Source organism: Mustela erminea, chromosome 2 (genome assembly GCF_009829155.1).
Source record: "Mustela erminea isolate mMusErm1 chromosome 2, mMusErm1.Pri, whole genome shotgun sequence".
NCBI classification, from domain to species: domain Eukaryota; kingdom Metazoa; phylum Chordata; class Mammalia; order Carnivora; family Mustelidae; genus Mustela; species Mustela erminea.
This window is the reverse complement of record NC_045615.1, coordinates 59134399-59155018: the sequence shown is the minus strand read 5'-3', so window position 1 is coordinate 59155018 and position 20620 is coordinate 59134399. Positions and strand designations below refer to the sequence as shown.

The 20620-nt window shown below is 38.8% G+C and overlaps 1 protein-coding gene across 7 annotated transcripts in view; it reads left to right on the top strand.

Moving 5' to 3' along the window:
- The window catches only part of PPP3CA (protein phosphatase 3 catalytic subunit alpha), a 320387-nt gene that overhangs the window by 249867 nt on the left and 49900 nt on the right, over positions 1-20620 (top strand). For all 7 annotated transcript variants that reach the window (XM_032333006.1, XM_032333012.1, XM_032333009.1 and 4 more), the window contains 3 exons: positions 1103-1242; positions 11206-11283; positions 13716-13810. In XM_032333006.1, coding sequence (XP_032188897.1) covers positions 1103-1242; positions 11206-11283; positions 13716-13810 — 313 coding nt within the window. The remainder of the gene's footprint in view (positions 1-1102; positions 1243-11205; positions 11284-13715; positions 13811-20620) is intronic.

Genomic DNA, 20620 nt, shown 5'->3' with positions numbered 1-20620 from the left:
CCATTATTTATGTCACCTTTTATGTATTGGGAAAAAGAATTTGACCAGCTGCCAGGCTTATATATCCACCTTTCCCTATGGGTTTTTGAAAAATATTAAAGTATTGAATATGAAGAATATCAGTTCTTAATAGGTTTTCACAGCTGTTTTATGCTTTTTTTTAAGAGACTATAATGTCTGCTAACTTCACCCAAGATTCTTTAATTGCAATTCAATCAGGATAAACTACAGGAAAGTGATAGTGTTATAAAATTGTTGGTGAAATGTCATTTCCAGTTATTATATTGCTCTTGCTTTCTAAATACACCTTTTAAAATTGAAATATGACCTTGCTAAACATTTATAGCTCGAAAATGGATTTCATATGAGGGTTCTGGTAAACCTATAAAGCTTAGAATTGTGAGCTGAAGAATGACCAGCAAAATTGGGGTTTATTTTACTGCTTATCATTCCTCTTGGTTTGTAACTACTAAGATAAACTACAACAGGCTTGTACTCTAATTCGAAACTAGATAGCCCCTAATAATGAATATCCAGAATGCCGTGTAACAAGTGGCTGCTCTTAAAATGAAAGCCGTTTGTTCTCAAAGTCGTATCGTTCAGTATAAACCCGATACGTTGTTCTGCATCCAGATTTCTAAGTCTCAGTTTTATGGAGGCAGTAACAGAAATTGCCCCAAAGACAAGACAACATAAAAGCTCCTCCTCAGAAGTGAAACACAGGGTCACCTCAACTGGTAATGACTAAAATATTTAGATCAAATAAGTAAGGAGGACAAAAAGAAACGATAAAAAGTAAACTAGGAGACGAAAAGAGAAGCAAGGAGTAGGAATTAAAGAAACAGGAGGGAGGTCAAGAGTGAGACGAAGACAGGTAATGAGGAGGCTCCTCTGCAGGAAGGAGGGAAGCTGGAGAGGGAGAGGAAGCGTGGACGGACGGGGAGGGAGGGAGGCAGGACAGCAAACAGCAGGAGAGGACGAGGGCCGCCCTCACAGGGCACAGAGCTGGGGAGGCAGTCAGGGACTTCAACAGCGCTTCTACTTTCTGAATTCCAAGCTTCCAAAGATTAGTATTTTGCTCTCTATCTTCTATTTTTCTCAGTTAGACCGATTCAAAGAACCACCTGCTTATGGACCTATGTGTGACATCCTGTGGTCAGACCCCCTGGAGGATTTTGGAAATGAGAAGACTCAGGAACATTTCACTCACAACACAGTCAGGGGGTGTTCGTACTTCTACAGGTGAGGAGGGACGGCTCGCCTTTGGGAGCATACTTGGTTCATCAGTGTTCTAAGTTATCAGTTCATGGGTTGTTTGATGTGTTCATGATGTTTATGTAACTTCTCTAAGAAACAAGGCTAAATGAAAGGTTCACTTTGCAAGCCTTGTTCAGGTGGGTTCATAGCACTTGCAAAAGGAAAAGATAAATAAAACATTTGTATAAATACACAGATATAATAACTAGGAATAATAGAAAAGGCATAAAAGAGGCCTTGGTATGAGTGGCGAGGCAGCTGAAGAAGAATTTAGTAGAAAATGTGTTGTTTCAAGAACTGAAGTAAAAAATCCAATGTCAGCCTTGATTTTTTGTTCAATTATATAATCACTTAAAACATTTTTTATTTGTTTTTGTAACTTAAATCAGGAAAATAATTTTAAATCTGTTAATAAAATGATATTGAAGTTACTCTTAAATTTTCTTAAGTTTATTAGACTTCCTGGGTAAATTAAAATTAACATAGCAATCAGTACATAGGGACCATAGTAAATTTATTTTTAGCCCTTTGACAAGCCACTTTGCAATATTGTGGCAGTAATTTTTATACTTGCCAGTGTAGGGGAATCTGCCCATTGTCAGTGTTTCAGATCACTTCAGAAAGAAGTTGGCGACGTTGTTGGTTTTTTGCATCCTCACGATTTTCCTGATGTCCAGCTGTTGCCTCTGCTTTTGATTAGTCTCTGTTCCACTGGGTGTTCTTAGCATGAGACACACAGTTGATGTGACAGTGGCCAGAATAACAAGAGAAGGAGGCTGTGGAGGAATCGAGAATGTTAAACTCTATAAGACATAATCTTTAAAGAAAACAAAACAAAACTTATAAACCTAATGTGATATGCACTGAGGTCGATGCTTAATTCCAGCCCCTGCAGTGGAGTAGCTGGAAAGGCTGGGGCAGTTGGGGGTGGGGGGAGACTCTGATACAGACGCTTGTCTTCTGTCTGGAGAGCCAGCAGCCATCAGCATCTATATAACATTGATCAGAGTTGGTTCAGTGGTAGAACATTTTGTTCCATATCTTAAGTTTTCCTTACAGGGGGAAAAAGCTGCCTTTTATATATCTGTTGAAGTGATTGAAAAATTAGTTTGTGAACAGAAAGTCTTGTATACTGTCGAGCATCCTTCAAAGAATACTTTTTGTTATAAATATTAATAAAGCAGTTTGCTCTAAGCCTTTTCATCAGAAAGGTTACAAATCATTTCTGTGTTTTGGAAATTTGGGCTCCAGGTCAAATGAGTCTATTTTGGGTGGAAGGAAGAAGCATGGTAAAATCATTTCTGCAAAGCCTGAGGTTTCTTTTCGGTAGTTAATGTAGAAGTAATCTTTTATTAAATATGCTAAAAGTTTTAAGGAACAGATAAATGTTGTGGACATATATCAAAGCGAAGTTTTCGATTTTTAAAATCTGGTGTTGCATCCCTCATCATACCGTGAGTGTTTAAATTACTTACTTGATACTGCCGAGCTGTGCTTCAATACTATGAGAGCAAACAAAAGCCAAACCTCTTGACTTTGATGTTGAGGCACATTGCCCTGACCTTTCCTTTCGTTCATAGTATATGTAACATTCTTCTCTTAGTTTTCTGAGTCAGCTGTTGAAGGAAATAATATTCTAAATGAGGTTCTGTACAGAGCTTATATAAAGTTATGGTATTTTTGTTTTGTCAATATAGACAAAGATGTGTTTACATCAGAGATAAAGTCCATCAACTAGATAATTAGAAGATTATTCATGTTTTCACACTTTTGTTCTCCACAAAGTGGTTACTTATCTCCTCTTATTAGAGTTTCTTTAGTATCGCTGGCCATGACAAATGCTGAATATTTAAATCCATAGCCTATAGATGAATGGCAAAGGAGTCTGGATTTTGTTTTATCTAAGGAGAAGAAAAAGGACAGTTTCTTTCTCTTAGAGCTTTTTGATTCTTGTCTTTAGTTCGGTGGAGGGGTCAAGGTGTCTTCTGGTGGCTGCGCTTGATAGAGCTGACCTAGGGACACAAGAGAGAGCGATCAAATTGGTCGAGAAACTCGGTGACAATGCACCTGTTTGAGTTGTCGGCAGTGATGTTGATTGGCAACTCCTGGTTCTATTTGATGCATTTATATAGAGTCTGCATACTTAATTTGCTATGACACCCTAGCCTCATCTAACATGGTGTCTGGGCCATGATTTAAATAAAATGAAGTTCTGCAGAAAAGGGTATCAGTAAGAAGGCATGAATGCCACCATGAGTTAGAGAAGAGAGCGTGACCGGGGAAGGAATCCTCTGCTCTGGCCCCAGTGCCACCATCTTTGTAACCTAAGATCACAGTTTGCGAACTCACATGCCTATGACGTCCCGACAGGTACTTGAGATACTTGAAACAGGCCAAGTCTTACACTGTAAAAATTCGTGAGGCTCCTGACAAACTGAAGGTAGAAGTTTCATTTTCATGTAGACCAAACAAAGCTGTTGGCTGGATTTGGTGCTTGGGTTGGCAGTTTCTGTGTCTGCCTTGGGTGAATCACGTAAGCTTTGTGTTCTAGGTTTAGCTTACTTCAAAAGGAGTGAGTTACATCAGACCTTCTGAAGTTCCTCTAAACTCTGAGCCTTAAAGAACATCTTGACAGTCATTTTAAAAGCTTTTTTTGAAGCTGCAAATCGAGGCTCACTCAAATCACTGCCAGTCTCTTAATCATCCATCAGCCATGTGTCTGCTCATCACATGGAACCCGCACTCCTGCTAACCCCTTCTACCTGGAGATCCTCTGGTTCCTCCTCCTGCATCATGATTCTCCTCTAACTTGTCCAGCAGGGATCTGCTTGGTCATCCTCCTGCATCCAACATTTTTTTTTTTTTCTTCATTTTCCCCTGGAGCCTCCTCTTCCCTTAGCTTCCCTGTAAACTGTATAGACTCTGTGGTTTGATTACCAGATCTAGCCCCTTCATCTGTTTATCTTTCCTGAGCTGGACTTCTCTATTTCTAAGTGGCTGCTGGAAGTTTTGTCTTAGATGTCCCATGGTCACCTTAACCTCAACTCACCTTGCCTGAAAGGGCTATGGTTTACTTCCCCACTGGGGATTACCCTAGTTTCACCATTTCTATTAATGGTTTCTATTAAGAGTCATGGAAACTAGTAGATATTTTCGCCTGTTCTTTTTGCATGGAAATCACTACCAATCAGTCATCATATCTTATTGACCCTAGGTGCTGCTATCACCAGCACCTAGATCACACTGCCTTCCCTTATTCCCACTCTGAGTTCAAGCTTTTCATTTTTAGTTCATTGGAGTCACATCTAAATTTCACAATGCCCTTCTCACTCCCTCCTCCAAGTCATATGGCTTCCTTAATGGATATCCTTTTTAGAATCCATTCACTCATTCAATTATTTAACAAACATTAGTTGAGCACCTATTATGTATGCCTTCTGTGAGGCTTTATAGATACTCAGAGTCCTGCCTTTGAGGGTGAGTGCCTCTGAGTGGCAAAGACCTATACGCTATGACAAATAAAATTCAAGGTGAGAAATGCTATGAGAAATATGGAGATTATCACAGACACACACATACACAGCTATACAGAGTTGGGGGGCCGAACCCAAACAGGTGTGGATTGGAATTTAAGGGACAAGTCATGGTAGAAGTGTTATTAGATCTGAGCTTTAAAGGATGAACGGAACACATCCAACCAGAGTCATCTGGGAAGGCTCTTTGCAGGCAGGGAAAGTGGTGTTCATGAAAATATGGTGGAAGAGAACACATCTAGAAAAATGACCATCTGTCCCCTTCTAATTCTCATGCCCAGTTACAGTCAGCTGCTTCAGTATACACTAGAGCTATACATACATCTAACTAAGCCATTCTACTTTTATTTTTATATCCACCAGAAATGTGCATGTTTGTACCCAAAAAATTGCATATAGCAGCCATATTTGTAATAGCCAAGAAATGGAAACAACCCAGATATCTATTTAATAAAATGAATAATAAATTGTATATCTACATACCTAAGTACAGCGAATGAGAAGGGGTTCACCAAAGCTGCACATAATGATACGGGTGAATGCCACAAGGATAGTGATGAGTGGAGGAAGCCTGATACTAGAGCTCATGTTGATAATAGCACTGAAATAAGAGTTTAACATGACAGAAAGCTAATCTGTAGTGTTCAAAGCCAGAGTGGCCATGACTCTTAGTGAGGAGGTGATGGTGACTCGAAGGAGCTATGGAGGGAGGCTGGGGTTCAGGCCATGCACATTCTGTGATTTGATCTGAGTGTTAGTTACAAGGGGAAGGTAGATCTATCCATTGGCCCTCTTCTAGTTTGGGCAGTTTTCTGTATAGATGGTATACTTCAACAAAACGTTTGCCTTAAATAAAAATTGCTCATTTGCTCCTGAGGCAGCCTGCGGTCAGGTGCAAGTGAGCACTTACACTCTGGCAGGAAGAGTTGGAGCCCTTCCAGGCTTGATACCTGGTGGGTAAAATGAAATTAGTTGGAGAACCCTGGAGCCAAGGAAAAACAAAACAAAACAGAGGAAGCCCTGGGAACAGGTACGCCTGACAGCATCCAGGTGACGCCAGGACACCCCAGGGCCTAGGATCTATTGCCCAGCCCCCAGAAGCAGAGGAGGAGCTTGGCAGTCGGTCAGAGTCCTCTCTTACTGCTGGGCTGGGAGAAAGTAAGGACACCAAGGAGGCACAAGAGGCTTCCTCCCAGCCCCTCAGCAGGGGTTGTGAGCTGCCTGCCTATGCTTTGCTGAACCCCGTGAGGGAAAGAAACCTCTCCATCTCTCACCTGCTAGACTGCCCCATTGAGACTACTCCCGCGATTGAGTGTAAGCTCTGATAAGCTGACAGATTGCTGCTAAGCATTTAGGGTATGAAGACAAATACGATAATGTCCGTCTCTTAAGGCATTCAGTATTGCTGGAGAGCAGATATATACACATAATTTACACTACAACATGATGAATGGTATCTTAGACAAATATGTTATGGGATCATGGTGGATGCAGCAGTTCTCCACACCTCAGAGTGAGGCAGGTTTGAGGGGAAGGGTTTATAGGGGATAACTTAGCCAAGGCTTGGTGGAAGAGTAGGCCTTTCCAGAAGAAAAAATACTCAGTAGAAATAAAGTCATAAAAGCTATGAGGAAAGCATTGTAATAATGCTGGTTGGCTATATCTTAAAGAGACAGAAACCTGGGAGGCTTAATTCAAGGTCTAAAACATAGTTTCATATAGGAAGGAACTAAAATAAGAGAATAAATAGAATGAGTCTAATAATAATCTATTTTATCTAATGCCAAAACAGTTTCTCTCGCATTTCTCATGTTTCTCGTTTCTACCTTCTTTACCTTTGTTCATGCTCAGTCTGCATCCGTCCCTCTCCCGCTGTCATTCTAACTCCTTTCCTATCTAGTATTCCCCATATGTCATTGCCTTTGTGATCTAATGTGAGTCACAACTAATAACTTTAACAGTGCTAAAAAAAAAAAAAAAATCCATGGATTAAATTTTAAGATCTAGTTGGCTTTATTAAACAATTCATGACCTGGGCAGCGCTAAGGGGCTCTTAAGGGCTGGGCAAAATGGAAGGTTTTTATAGAAGGAGGGTGGGTTGAGGGGTTATTAGCAAAAAAAAAAAAAAAAAAAAGAAAGAAAGAAAGTCTTGTTTCAGGCCAGTCCCGTTGCTTTGGGCGGGGGGGGAGGAGGAAGGGGGGGGTCTCACACAGATTACCTCATCTGCCTGTGGTGGAGGCAGAGGGCCCATGTGACAGATTACCTCACTGAAGCACATCAGAACATTCCTGATTGACCCGTTAAGATTTACTTTTCTGGGGAAAGTTGCAACTTGCATTAGGTTAGGTATAAAGCCCCAGATGGTGACTTGGCCTAAGTGATGCCATTTTAGGCCTATAGGTTTCTTTTTCACAACAGCTACTAACTAGACTCTGGGGTTGCTGACTCACTTCTGTGCTGCGTTCTTTCTTCCACAACATGGTAGCAGAGAGAAAATTAGGAGTTGTTAAATGTCTACCACTCTCAGTCAGGCCCTAGACTAGGGAATTTACATATATCGCTAACTCATTTAATCTTTATCTCGAGTCTATGATATAACTGCATTTTTACCAGTAAGGTAATTTGGGCTCAAAGAGGTTAAGCCATTTTCCAGAGTTTACACAGGAAATTGGAATAAGAACCCAGATCTAAGGATTCCCACTATTCCATGGAAATTTCCACCTCCTTTTCTACTCAGAGGAAAGTATTCTCTAGTGCTTAAGGAGTAATCATGTCCAAGAGGAGGGGAAAAAAAAAACATTTTCAGAGTGTCTAGCTTTTTCCCCAAACACAGTTTTTTTGTTTTGTTTTGTTTTTTTTGTTTTGTTTTTGCATGCTGGTAAGTGAGTATCATAAAGTTAGAAGCTGGCCTTCACCGATCTTTGCATTAAGTCTTCTTTCAAGACATGTCCAGGACACTGGGTTAAACAAAATCATACTAGGTTTGCTTGACAAGGGTACCCATGGATAGGTTTGCGAGTAGGACTGAGATCCAGCAAGCCCTGTGTTCAAAAGGAGGTCATGGGCCCATGCTTGGGCTTTCTTTCTCTTTCTTGTTGGTAGTCATACTATCTCAAAAGCTTCACCTCATTAATGCAAAGAAACTGAAAAAAAAAAAAAAAAGATCTAACATGCGATAGAAATTTTTCAGAAAATTTCCTCAGACCAATGTACATTATTTGTTCTATAAAATCTCAGTAAATGCTTTACTTTCCTACCTAGGTAATACATATCCTCAAGACAGAAACTACACCTTACACTTACCATACTACCCCTCCCTGTGCCTAATACAATCTTCTAACAAATAGAACAAGTCACCAGTCAGTCTTTGACAAATTATTGGGGAATAAATGATTTTCCAGCTTCCTCCGTGATATTAGGGGTTCTGAACCCTGCTTTTTCTATCATTCTACACGTATCTTCTGTAGTGCTTTTTAGCTGGAATGCTTTTTTGTATATCATCATTTCCACCGAAAAGCATAAGAATCTTGTGAAGTTTGTTCTTTTGTTGCTTTATATTATCAAAGACTTTAATGTATCCCAGGCAGGCAGTTGGCCAATAATGGGAATCTAGATGATATTCAAGTGTTTTCTAAATTTATTTAGAAAAATGTTTGTAATTCTTAAAGAGTTTGAGGATTTGATTATGTATGCCTTTAAATTTCTAAAGATTTTCATCAAAATGAGTTCCTTCCAAGTAATAATACAAGTGTTCCTCACTTAATGCTATTAACCTAGCATATTGCTGCAAGGTTAATTTTATTTTCTTCAGATTACTGTTAAAAATCAGATATATATTTCCATGAGGGAAACTTTAAACACATAAGGGTATCAAACTCAGCATGAAGAAAATATATTAAAATTATGCTTTCATAAATCTAGTATAGGTTCTAACAAAAGGAAACAATAAATTTAAAAAGTGCTGCCAAGCCTTTTGCCCAAGGACAAAAAGTGACAAACCTAGACAAACAACCTCTGTCTTTCAGTGGTACAACAAGGCAATAAACTATCTTTTTAAGGAAGTATTTCAAGAGCACAAGAAATCAATGGCTGAAAGAGATAGGGAAGGAACATTTACTGGGTGCCACCCTATGCTGTCATCCATTGGCTGGGCACTTTATAGCTAAGTATGTCCAGACGTGCTATTTTTTAAAGACCAACCTGTGTCTCAGCAATTAAGCTTTTTTTTGTTGACACACTGATCTCAAAGGTGATCTATTTACCTTCTCCTAGGATAAGAAGTCTTTGAAGACGCATGTTGGTCAGCTCTTGGTCTAGGTACCGTTACAGACATATTTCCATGTGCATAGGCTGGGCCATCTTCTCCAGTCTGTAGGTTACAGTAATGTTTATCAGTTACATGATATATTTACTGGAGTGACCTGGGACAACTAGGAAGTAAAGGCCTGATAAAGGTCTCCTTTTTTTTCTCCTTAGCAGATTGATAGAATGTTCTAGAATATTCCAGCTTTTTTTTGTTGACACACTGATCTCAAAGGTGATATACTCACCTTTTCCTAGGGTAGGAAGTCTTTGAAGACGCATGTTGGTCAGCTCTTGGTCTAGGTACTATTACGGACATATTTCCTTGTTCATAGCCTGGGCCATCTTCTCCAGTCTGTAGGTTATACTAATGTTTATCAGTTACATGGTGTATTTACTGGAGTGACCCGGGACAACTAGGAAGTAAAGGCCTGATGAAGGTTTTTTTTTTCTCTCTTTAGCAGATTGATAGAATATTCTAGAACACATATACATATGCATACAAACACACATAAATGTGTGCAAAGGCACAAAGACTATTTTTTGTTTCAAATTCAGTTTTGCAAAGAACTGAATCCTTTTTTATTTTTTTTAAAGATTTTATTTATTTATTTGACAGACAGAGATCACAAGTAGGCAGAGAGGCAGGCAGAGAGAGAGGAGGAAGCAGGCTCCCCGCTGAGCAGAGAGCCCGGTGTGGGGCTCGATCCCAGGACCCTGGGATCATGACCTGAGCCGAAAGCAGAGGCTTTAACCCACTGAGCCACCCAGGTGCCCCAGAACTGAATCCTTTTTATAATCAACATCTCTAATATGGTGTGCCATATTAATGGTTTTTTTTTCCTTTTGATCAGGGAATTCTTACAAAATTTGTAACATAGAAACTATTTTCTTTTAAAGGTTTTATTTATTTGACAGAGATAGCAAGAGAGAGAGCAGGAATGAAGAGGAGAGAGAGAAGCAGGCTCCCCACTGAACAGGGAGCCCCACGTGGGGCTTGATCCCAGGACCCTGAGATCATGACCCAGGCTGAAGGCAGATGCTTAACCAACTGAGCCACCCAGGCGCCCCTAGAAACTATTTTCATCTTCTCTTTTATAATAAGTAATTTGAGTGACATACACTATTTAGTATTTCTTCAAAATATTATTTTGATATTTGATATTGATAATTATCATTGCTGAATTATTTCTCATAGTGCATGTAGTTTAGATTCTAGTGAGCTTCTGCAGTTTGTTTATATTAAAATGAGCATTAGTTTGCTGTCCCTTTATTTGAAACACCTAAACTGTATTCATTTTTTTTAATTAATTTTTTATTTTTTATAAACTGTATTTGTAGATTAGAGACAATGTGATTGCCCAGGGTTCCACAAGTTCAGTTTGTAATTTGAATTTCATTTTGAATACTGTTCTCCTCTTTGGTTTTGAGACTCCTTAACAGACAAAATCATCTTAATTATATATTTAATATTTTTATTAAGTCAAGGTAAAGCAGCAGTCTTAAGATACAGTTCTGTTGATCATATTTAAAGTACACGGTTTAAAACCTGTGAATTCAATAATTCACAGGTTTTAACAGAATCTAAAATTTAAACAGAATCTAAAATTCTGTTTAGATTTTGAGTGATGTATCGGTTACTTTATTCTCGCCCACTCCCTAACTCAGTCCACTTGGTAGAGCACTCAGGCACGCACAGGCATCCAAATACAAATATTGCTCTCTTGGAGAAAATCGAGATGGAGGTTTATATTTTCAATTCCATTCTCATGTTATATTGATGCTTCTGTTCACTTGTGCTTAAATGTAGACTTGATAATATTGATGTTTCCTGTGAGTGGACATTCCTCTAGTGTTGTTATATAATGGCCCGCATTCTCTGTCCAATTCACGCATCTCCAGCCCTTTCTGATTATGTAAAAAGTAGAGCTGCAGGTGCTCTGTGCCACAGGGGAAAAGACCTGTCCTGAGAGCGGAGAGGCTTGTTTCATGAATGATGTACGTTTGATTACGTCTGATCGAATCACATAGGTCAGGATGTTACAGACAAATGTGCTACTCTTGACAACTTCATAACAGATGCTTCTTTCTGTTTTCTTTTTGTCTCTGGCAGTTACCCGGCTGTATGTGAATTCTTACAGCACAATAATTTGTTATCTATACTCCGAGCCCATGAAGCCCAAGATGCAGGGTGAGCAGTTTTGTGGGTTTATGGAAACCGTGCATTGCCCCGGGTCACAGCTTCCTCGCTTCGTTCGGGCTGTGGAGGATTCCTTGTGCTAGGCTCTCTCCCTGAAGAAATCAGTTCCTAAAATTGTCTTCTGATGACACAGATATGGCAGGGTCCTGGGGAATGAGTGGTCACAAATGTGTGGTAAAGTCCCCTTGAAAGTGCCTTTATGTTTAGCTTGAACAGGTAAGATTTTCAGCCGGCTTTCTTAACTTCTGTGGGTCCGTGTGCTCTCTTTCCTCTCCTGCTCTTCCCACTGTCCAGTAAGTGAGTACATTACCAGCAGCTTTTCAGTCTCGGTTGGTGATGTGAGTGAGAACTACACATAAATATTTAACAGCTACCGCACGGTGGACTCTTGTTGAAAGAATATCACTCCTGACCCCTGTGAAGTTTTAAAGGACAAAAGCAGAGGCATTTAAATAGGGAGAAAATTCTATATTCTAACAAATGCACAAGAGGATTTTGTAATACACGGTAAATTTTAAAATTTAGGGTCCAGGGTTATTCTAATATTTACTATAATTGGTAGGCCGATTGTAAGGGCTTAGAAAACTAAGAAACATCCAATGTTCCGTTTGATGGTGCATTAAATCTGCATTAAGGAGGAAAAGGCGTAATGCGTTCTAGGATTTGAAGTCCACTGCCATTCTCAGGAGGCTCTGAAAGGTATTGTTTGCCTTCAGATGCTTAAACTCGTTCCTCCATATTCTGAGTTTTCTGAAAGGGAGGAACACTTCATATTGCATAACCTGTGTGCTGAAATTAGGAATAGCGATGACTACATTCTGAAGTCGGCCCATATCTGATGATCCTAAGTCAAAGCCCAGCTTATGTTTCTTTCAAAATTAGCTTATTTCAAGCAATAATCAACAGGTATGAACTGATCCAATTCTGTGTACTCAGTGTGTTGTAGCTGAGCTTTGATATAACCTGTCAATAAGCCAACAAGTCAGGTCCTCAAATAACTTTTTTTTCTTTTTTTTCCCCCCAACTTCCAAGGCAGTAGTTTCACCATGCTTTTTTGACTAACTGTCCCAACTGAACATTAAGCAGCTTTCTGTTAATCCCACTACAGACCTGTAATCATCTGCTTATTGGAAAATACTTTAAGTTCATCGGTTAAAATCAATTAGCATATTTGTTTGAAAGGAGCATTTGATTGATTAAACTGAGATTATGTCATCTAGTTTCTTTGTTTTCATTTGTTGTCAAGTAAGCCTACATAGCTAATCACCGTTTGTAATTCCAAGATACTAATATTGGGGGCGTTAATTACTTTTACATTCCGATTTTTTTTCCACCAGCAGAGTTTAGTCCAATAAGCAAAATAAATACTTCTAGAATATTTCAAAAGATTCTTGAGTGTATATTTTCTCCTAGGGAAAGTAGTATCAACATATTTGTGAAATTATAAATCTTAAGGTGGCTATTTATCTACCTAAAGGCAGATATTTGAGGTATTTTAAAACCCAACTAAAGTTGGTATGGTTAGTCAGCCAGAAATAACATGACCCAGAATACCTAAGAAATGATAAAATTTTGTTTTGCACTTTATAGGAAATTTTCTAAACTAATATTCCTAAAATCTGTTACATAGAAGTCATGAGATATATTTTCACCTTAATGGAAAAGCGCCAGAGTTTCCTGTATTTTTTGATTATTTGAGGACTAGAGTCCTATTTTTATCTAAGTAGAAGAAAAGTAACTGGCTTATGGGTTTATTTCCAAAGATCTCACAGGTGTTCTGTTTCATTACTGATTGATTAAATATTACCCTGCTCAGACAGTAATCTTCAACCTGCAGATGCCAGAAGAGATTGGTAATAAATATAGTTCTAAAATAGAAACACTTTGAACATGTAAAACCCATAGATTTAACTGTACATCTTTTGTAAAGCAAATTGCTTAGTCAAGACCATAACAGAATATTATAAATATTGTAGATAAATTGAATAATCAGCCCAGTTATTAGTGTGAAAGATTTATATATTGCTCTGCTTATTCAGTCTTATGTCAAAAATATTGGTACACTTCTAAAAAATGTGGTAGGTACAAGGATATCTTCATACAAAAAGGGACCTTCTTGTTCTCCATTGCACATGTGGATATGAATTATGATTTTGCCTTGAATTCCACCGTTCCCAGGCCTGTTCAACTTAGGAAAGACCTCTTTGGATATTATCCACCTGATTGTATGTTTTCATGGTTGACCTTGGGAGGAATCCTGTCTGTGTGTAACAGACTTTAGAAAGAAAATTTTGTTTAATGTTAAGTAATTGAGTTGTCTCGGAGTGATAAAACATAACTTGAATATTTTATTTTGAATCTGTAATTTGATACCATCTTCTCCCCCATAATATCCTGTTGTAACTCGTCTTTATTGTGTTTAGGTATCGCATGTACAGGAAAAGCCAAACGACAGGCTTCCCTTCTCTAATTACAATTTTCTCAGCACCAAATTACCTAGATGTATACAATAACAAAGGTAAGTGGTTTTAGATCCCTCTTGCAGTCTTGCCTACCCTGTCTTGCAATGTTTCATTTGGGTTTGGTTTGAATGGTTGAATGGCTTGGTTTGAAGGATTTTTAGTCATTCTTTTTTTTTCCTGGCTTTTTCACGTATTGCTGGATGCAAATTTTGTGATTGTCTTCAGAGTTACAGATTCAGTTGGTCAGATGTGGAGCCCAGGCACTGTTATTGTTTAACTGTTCTGCAGGAGATTCTAATGTATGGCAGGATCTACACTGAACTGCTCTGGTAGATAGAAGTTTTAAAAGAAATAATAATTGAAAGCAATCCAAAATCACACTTTTTAAAAAGGATGTGGCTTTCAATGAGAACAGGGTGATTGTGTATTTTAGGGCTTAGGAGACATGAGCAAAAGCTTTTGCTTCAAATTCAAGTTTAAATTGCATTTATTCAGTACCTACTGTGAGCCAGAGCATGTTCATTTATTTTTTAAAAAAATTGAATTAAACTTCAAAATAAATATCCTTAGCCCCCACCCCTTTTAGTATGCAGAATGGGTCTCTGTGGATAATTGCTTTGCCCCAGGTCACTCAGTTAGGTAGTAAAGAACTAAAATCAAACCCACGCCTTCTGGTTTAGCATCCTGTCCTTCCTTTATGAAACTCCATACTTGTGTGCCTAAAAAAGACCAGGAAACAAGAGGGCATTCTTTACTGACTCTAGAAAAGAGCGGAGGAGCAAGGGACACATTATCTTCTTTTATCAAGGTAATTTCTATATTCAGATGACATGGAGTGTTACAGGTGTGACGGAAAGGGGGATAAAATGTGAAAAAGCCATTAACTCTGGTTGGTATTGGTCTAGATAACATCCCTGCAGCATATCTGAGGGTGAGGGTGGCTTGCTGAGTTCCTTGCCTCCCCGCCGCAACACCTCCCCAACACATCTGTGTTGTCCTATAGGTACCTCACATGGCTGTCCTGACCCCATAGGCCAGAGAGACACACCTGCTGGGTGGGGTGGGATGGTCACACCACACAGTCTCTTACACCGCCATTTTGACTGTGTGGGCCCTCCTCTATGGCCTTGGAGTGGAGTCACTATCAGAAGGCACTGTGACATTTCTGTCACAGCGATGGATGGCAGGAAGCAAGGGAAAGTTGTCCCCTGTTTCCTAGTTGCCTGATTTCTAGAAGAGGAGCTGTCTTTAGTACTCTGTGGCAAGAAGCATATAAAGTAAAACAAACTGTGTTCTTGGTGTGCCCAGGGCTTATAAGCCAGTTGATGATTTAACACCTTTGGGTGATTTAATATAAATATAAGACACAGTGTCATTAAGTGAAGGTAAGAGAGTTAGCTTAGCTTAACCAACACTGAGTCGGTTGGACAAGGAATCATTTTTCTAGAGTGGTCAGGGAAGGCCTTGTTTAAGGTAAAACATGATCCGGACATTAAAGAATGGTGACCGTTTGATTAGAAAAAGAAAAATAGAATAAAATAAAGTCAACACCAGTGTTTCTGAATTAATTTTTTTTTCTTTTTTTCTTTTTTTTTTGTCAAACAAAATCTCAATCTTGAACCCTTTTGTATAAAAGCAGTAAGATTGAATTCCCTTGGATTGGATGTGGGTTTTCATTCCAGAGAATTCCCCAGTGGTACTTAGAAGGCATGTAGGAACCCAGCATGTCCATCTTGCCTGTCCCATCATGATCCTACTATTCCCCAAAAGTATATACGGTCTGAACACTTAGTTTCCTATTTCTTTATGGCATGAAAACAATTTTTTTTTCTATTTCACCTAGTGAAAGGAGCACCCAAAAAAGTAATTTTCTTGACAGAGACCAATTACTAAGTAGCATGGACTATACATACAATTTTTTTTTAATGATTGAAAAAAAGTCAAAACAGTAAGAAAAAAAAAAAGAAGAAGAAGAAGAAGATTGGGATTTCACTCCATAAAACAGACTTAAGTTTTTCCTCTCATTATAAGGCTGGGTAGCGGTTTTGCTTGAGACTAATGGCGATTTCTCCCACAGGGTATGCATTGCTTTTTTGTCTATGGTTCTGATTTAACAAGGCACGAACTTAAAAAAAAAAAAAAACAAAAACAACAATAGACATGAGTGGATTGCAATCTTGGAGCCTTTGTAGTTCTCTTTCTGCGTTCTCTTGTGTTTAGGGTAGATCACAATCTCTCTGGAAGGGGAGAGAAGCATTTCATTTTGGGAACCTTTTCATAAAAGAAAAAATTCTCCTGAGAGAAAAAGATAAACTGATAGGAAGAAGAAAGATATATTCTTCAGTTTGAGCATAATTTCAAAAGACTTTTGTGTAAAGTCTCTGAAGCACTTTAAAGCTATTATACTAACAGTGTGTACAGTATGTGGGAGTGGGAGTCAGTTATTCACGGCTGAAGTGAGGCTATTACTGTATTTGAATAAAATAAATGTTAACGAGAATTGTAAAAGGCAGTGCCAGAAAGCTGGGTTGCAAACTCCTTCAAAATATCATCAATGGAAAGAGAGCAGTGAAGAATCTCTAAGTTAACCGTCTGATTCTTAGAAACAGATGACCATATAAGGCTCTGGAGTTGTGTATAACCCAAGAATTAAAATATGATGCGATTTTTAAGCACCTGCAAATTAAGGCAGCAGCAAAAGCTCTTCAGCTACATGAGACAGTGAGAAAAATGGGTGTATTCTGCCATCTTAAAACGAATCCTAGGTGTGTGATCAGCTTCGTGTTTCAATGTCTGTAGGTTGTGATTAGTAGTTCATACTTGCCTTGCAATGAAAAGAGGCTTTCTAAAAGTAATGAGGACTGTGAGTGGCCCTTCCTTACTGTAGCCTACACTGATTCACCCCTCCTCTGGCCTCTGTCTCCTCACTCTGAGGACTCCTGCATCCTGTCTGGGCAGAAGATGGAGCGAGCTTGCGATCACAGCTCTGCAAGGAATTGCCAGCTCATTTACATGTATTGACACGCAGTGACATCTCTGCAAAAGGAGAAAAAAAAAATTTCTTCTGTGAATAATAGATGAAATTACCTTGCAACAAAATGCAAGTGCGGTATTAAGATATTATCATCTTTGAATATTTTATGTTGCTATCATTATGCCACCTGTCAGTGGCTTCAGGGAAACTGACAGAAAAACACCCTGTTCTCCTCAGCCTCTTACTTATAGTTTCACTTTGTGACTCGATCTACCTTTATAAACCATCTCACTGCTTCTTCCTGGGTGAACCCTTCGCTTTTAGAGAGCTGCATTATTCCACTCATGGCCCTGTACAAATTGTTCCCTTTCACCACGTCTTTGCCCACATAACTTTTTTTCTATCTTGAATACTTGTCTCCCTCTTCTCTGCCCATCTAAATGGCCTGTTCTCAGACTCCAGTCAGTTTCTAAAGACTTCTCTCTCTCTCTCTCTTTTGTATTATTTCTGTATTTATTTTATTAACATATAAAATATTATTTGTTTTGGGGGTGCAAGGTCTGTGAATCATCAGTCTGACACAATTTCTAAAGACTTCTGTTGGTAGGCCTTCCCTGAGTTCCCGAAATACCAATCACTTGCCGTTGTATTTATCAATTAATTTTTTTTTCTTGTTAGCTCTTCCTGTAGTTAGCATTGCTCTATCTTCCCAATGGATTATAATTAGTTTGAAGTGGGGGCTTTTTGGAGCACGTGATAAAGCCAGGTAGCATGCATTATACATGGTAGGCCATCAACACATTCATTGATTGAAGCATTTTCTTTCTGGAAATTAAATAGCAAGACAGTGCCCCAAAGGGCCCTCCCAGACCCACAGAGCTCTACCTCACTTTAAGTTACTGTTGTACCCGGTTATGATACGGAATTAAACATTTGCAGAGCACATTACCCCTTTGAATTGTTTTCCTCCTTTGAATCTGTAGCCCTAAGGGTAAAACAGTTTTTATAATTACCCAAACCCACTGAACAGAAGAAAACTACAAGAATGACACATGCACACTGCTTCTGCTAATAATAATAATAATAATAACAATAATAACAATGAGAACAACAACAACAATAATAATAATATGCCAGGGCGCCTGGGTGGCTCACTCAGCTAAACATCTGCCTTTGGCTCAGATCGTGATCCCAGGGCCCTGAGACTGAGCCCCACATCAGGCTCCCTGCTTAGCGGGGAGTCTGCTTCTCCCTCTGCTGCTCCCCCTCCTTATGCTCTCTGTCTGTCAAATAAATAACATCTTTAAAAAAAAAATAATAATAATATGCCACCTGTAAAAATGACTTCAACCTCATCCACTCACCACTGCAACAAACCATTACTGAGAGCTTAAGTATACTAAACACTGTGCTAGGTGCTGCACAAGATTGGCATTTTCCTTCACCCTACTTGGGTTTTTAACTTGGTGGTGAAATAGATGTTAAATAAGGAATTCCATCAATAATGATTCAGACGTACATGGAAAATACTACAAAGAAAGAAGTGGTATTAAGTGAGAGTGGAAACTAGTCCGTGGAGACCAAATGATAATAATAATAAGCTTAACTGATGAAGTGACGTGAAAGCAATCTTAAGAGTAAAATCTCTCCATATCGAGAAATAAGAGGCAAATGTGAACTCTGCTTTAGTTTGGCCAAAAATTATAACGAACCTCTGGAAAAATGTGTTTTAAACCTTGATCTCTCTAGCGATATACCTGTGCTTCAGAGTAAGCTAAAGGAAATAACACAAGGTTGCCAGTTCCCTGTAGTTTAGATGAGTTTTCATATGAGTGTGGGGGAGGGGGCGATGATGGGTGGATGGATATACAATATGGATATAGAGAAATACAAATATACATATCAGGGGTATACACTCAGTTCCAGGAAGAGCTACTGATAGTAAAACTAAGTAATTAAATAAAATTTATTAAATGAAATGTATTTTGGATTTGAGAAGAAAAACCTAAATGGCAACCCCACTAACTTAGTAATTAAGACCAAAGATTAAAAATGAAGGGGAAGAAAATTAATTCAGTATTAAAGTAGGTTAAGGAAGAGAGATGTGCAAAATTGGGTTTCAAGGATAAGACAAGAAAAGCATCGTATGTTAAAATCCTAACATGAAAAGTCTACCCTTTTTCATGGGAAAAAAAAATGTGTTATGATGGTTTGGACTTTTAAACTAGGAAAATTGATAGAATTACTTTTAAAAAGCATATTAGCCCTACCAAAACTTGACACAGTCATCATCCTCAAATACTTTCCTTCAAATAGTAGTCATGATCTTCAGAAGTACCATTTATAAATAAAGAGAAAATTTATGGCTTGGCACACTGTCATAAAGGGAGGATTGAATTCCTCCTGTAAGAAACCAAGGGAAGAATCTTTTTTTTTTTTTTAATTTTTTTATTTATTTGACAGACAGAGATCACAACTAGGCAGAGAGGCAGGCAGAGACAGGAGGAAGCAGGCTCCCCACTGAGCAGAGAGCCCGATGCGGGGCCTGATCCCAGGACTCTGGGATCATGACCTGAGCTGAAGGCAGAGGCTTTAACCCACTGAGCCACCCAGGTGCCCCCAAGGGAAGAATCTTATTGGCAGTCATGATGTGGACACACAGGAGCAAATGCAATGTGTCTGAAGTCAGCTCACCTTGGTCCCCTGCTGTCTAGTGTGAGCACTCAAACCTCAGCGACACCATCAATGCCGTGGGCTGCCAGCTTTGAGAACCTCATTTCTTTCTTTCTTTTTTCTTTTCTTTTTTTTTAAGATTTTATTTATTTGACACAGAGAGAGAGCACAAGCAGGGGCGGCGGCATAGCAGGGAGCCCCTTATAGGACTCAATCCTAGGATCCTGGGATCCCAGGCTCATGACCTAAGCTGTCCAGGTGCCCGGAGAACCTCATTTCTTATCCTAGCGTAGTTCTTTCATACCAATACCTTGTTTCAGCTTTTAGGAATTGTGTTCACAAACTTAGTGGTATGTGGCACCTGCCTGGTTCAGGAGCCAAACGCAAAACCAACTAGATCCTTATCCTGGGCAAAAAAAGGGAGATGGTTGGGGGCAGGGGAGGGGGGCTGTCTCTGGAAAGGAGTAGAATTCATGCCCAGGCAACCCTAAGTTAGAATTGTAGTGTCTTCCTCTATAACATGCCAAAATCTTACTTCCCTACAAAACTGAGCACATTTTATAAGTAGGAAACCATTTCTGTAGAACCTGAGAACCTGAGAACCTCTTAACTATGGGAATAAGCTTTAGCTTGACATCAACATTTTTAAAGCATGTTTTAGACCTTTACAACCACAGGCATAAATATGATCATTAGTGCTTTACAAGTTAGGTAAAATTAATCCAGAGATTTTATCCAATGGCCACAATTTTCACAGCTTTTACTTTTCTCCTGCCACCATATCAAATCTAAAGATCCTCTTAATTGGTCCTGAGCGACTGTTTGCCAAGATCACTTTTCTCAATATACGAAATATAAAATATAAGTATATATACACGGTAGCATTTTGTTATTCAATATTTGCTAGCAAGTTGTAGACTATGTGTTTTTCTTGTTGTTACCAATGCAAAACAATAAGTAAGAGAAGTCCCATTGAAAAATAGTAATTCCTTCCTTTATTTAGTAAGCATTTTTATTCTAAAAAAAAGTTTATTCCTTACCCAAATGAGTATTGTTTTACACACATTGGAAAAATAATTTCTTTATAATGATTATTAAATCTAGGACAGTCTGTGGACAAATGATATGGAATCTACAACCTCACAGAGGAGCAACGTGGAAAACATTAAGAAAACTCTTAGCATTAGCTTTTTGTATTATCAGTATGAGGTAGTAGAAA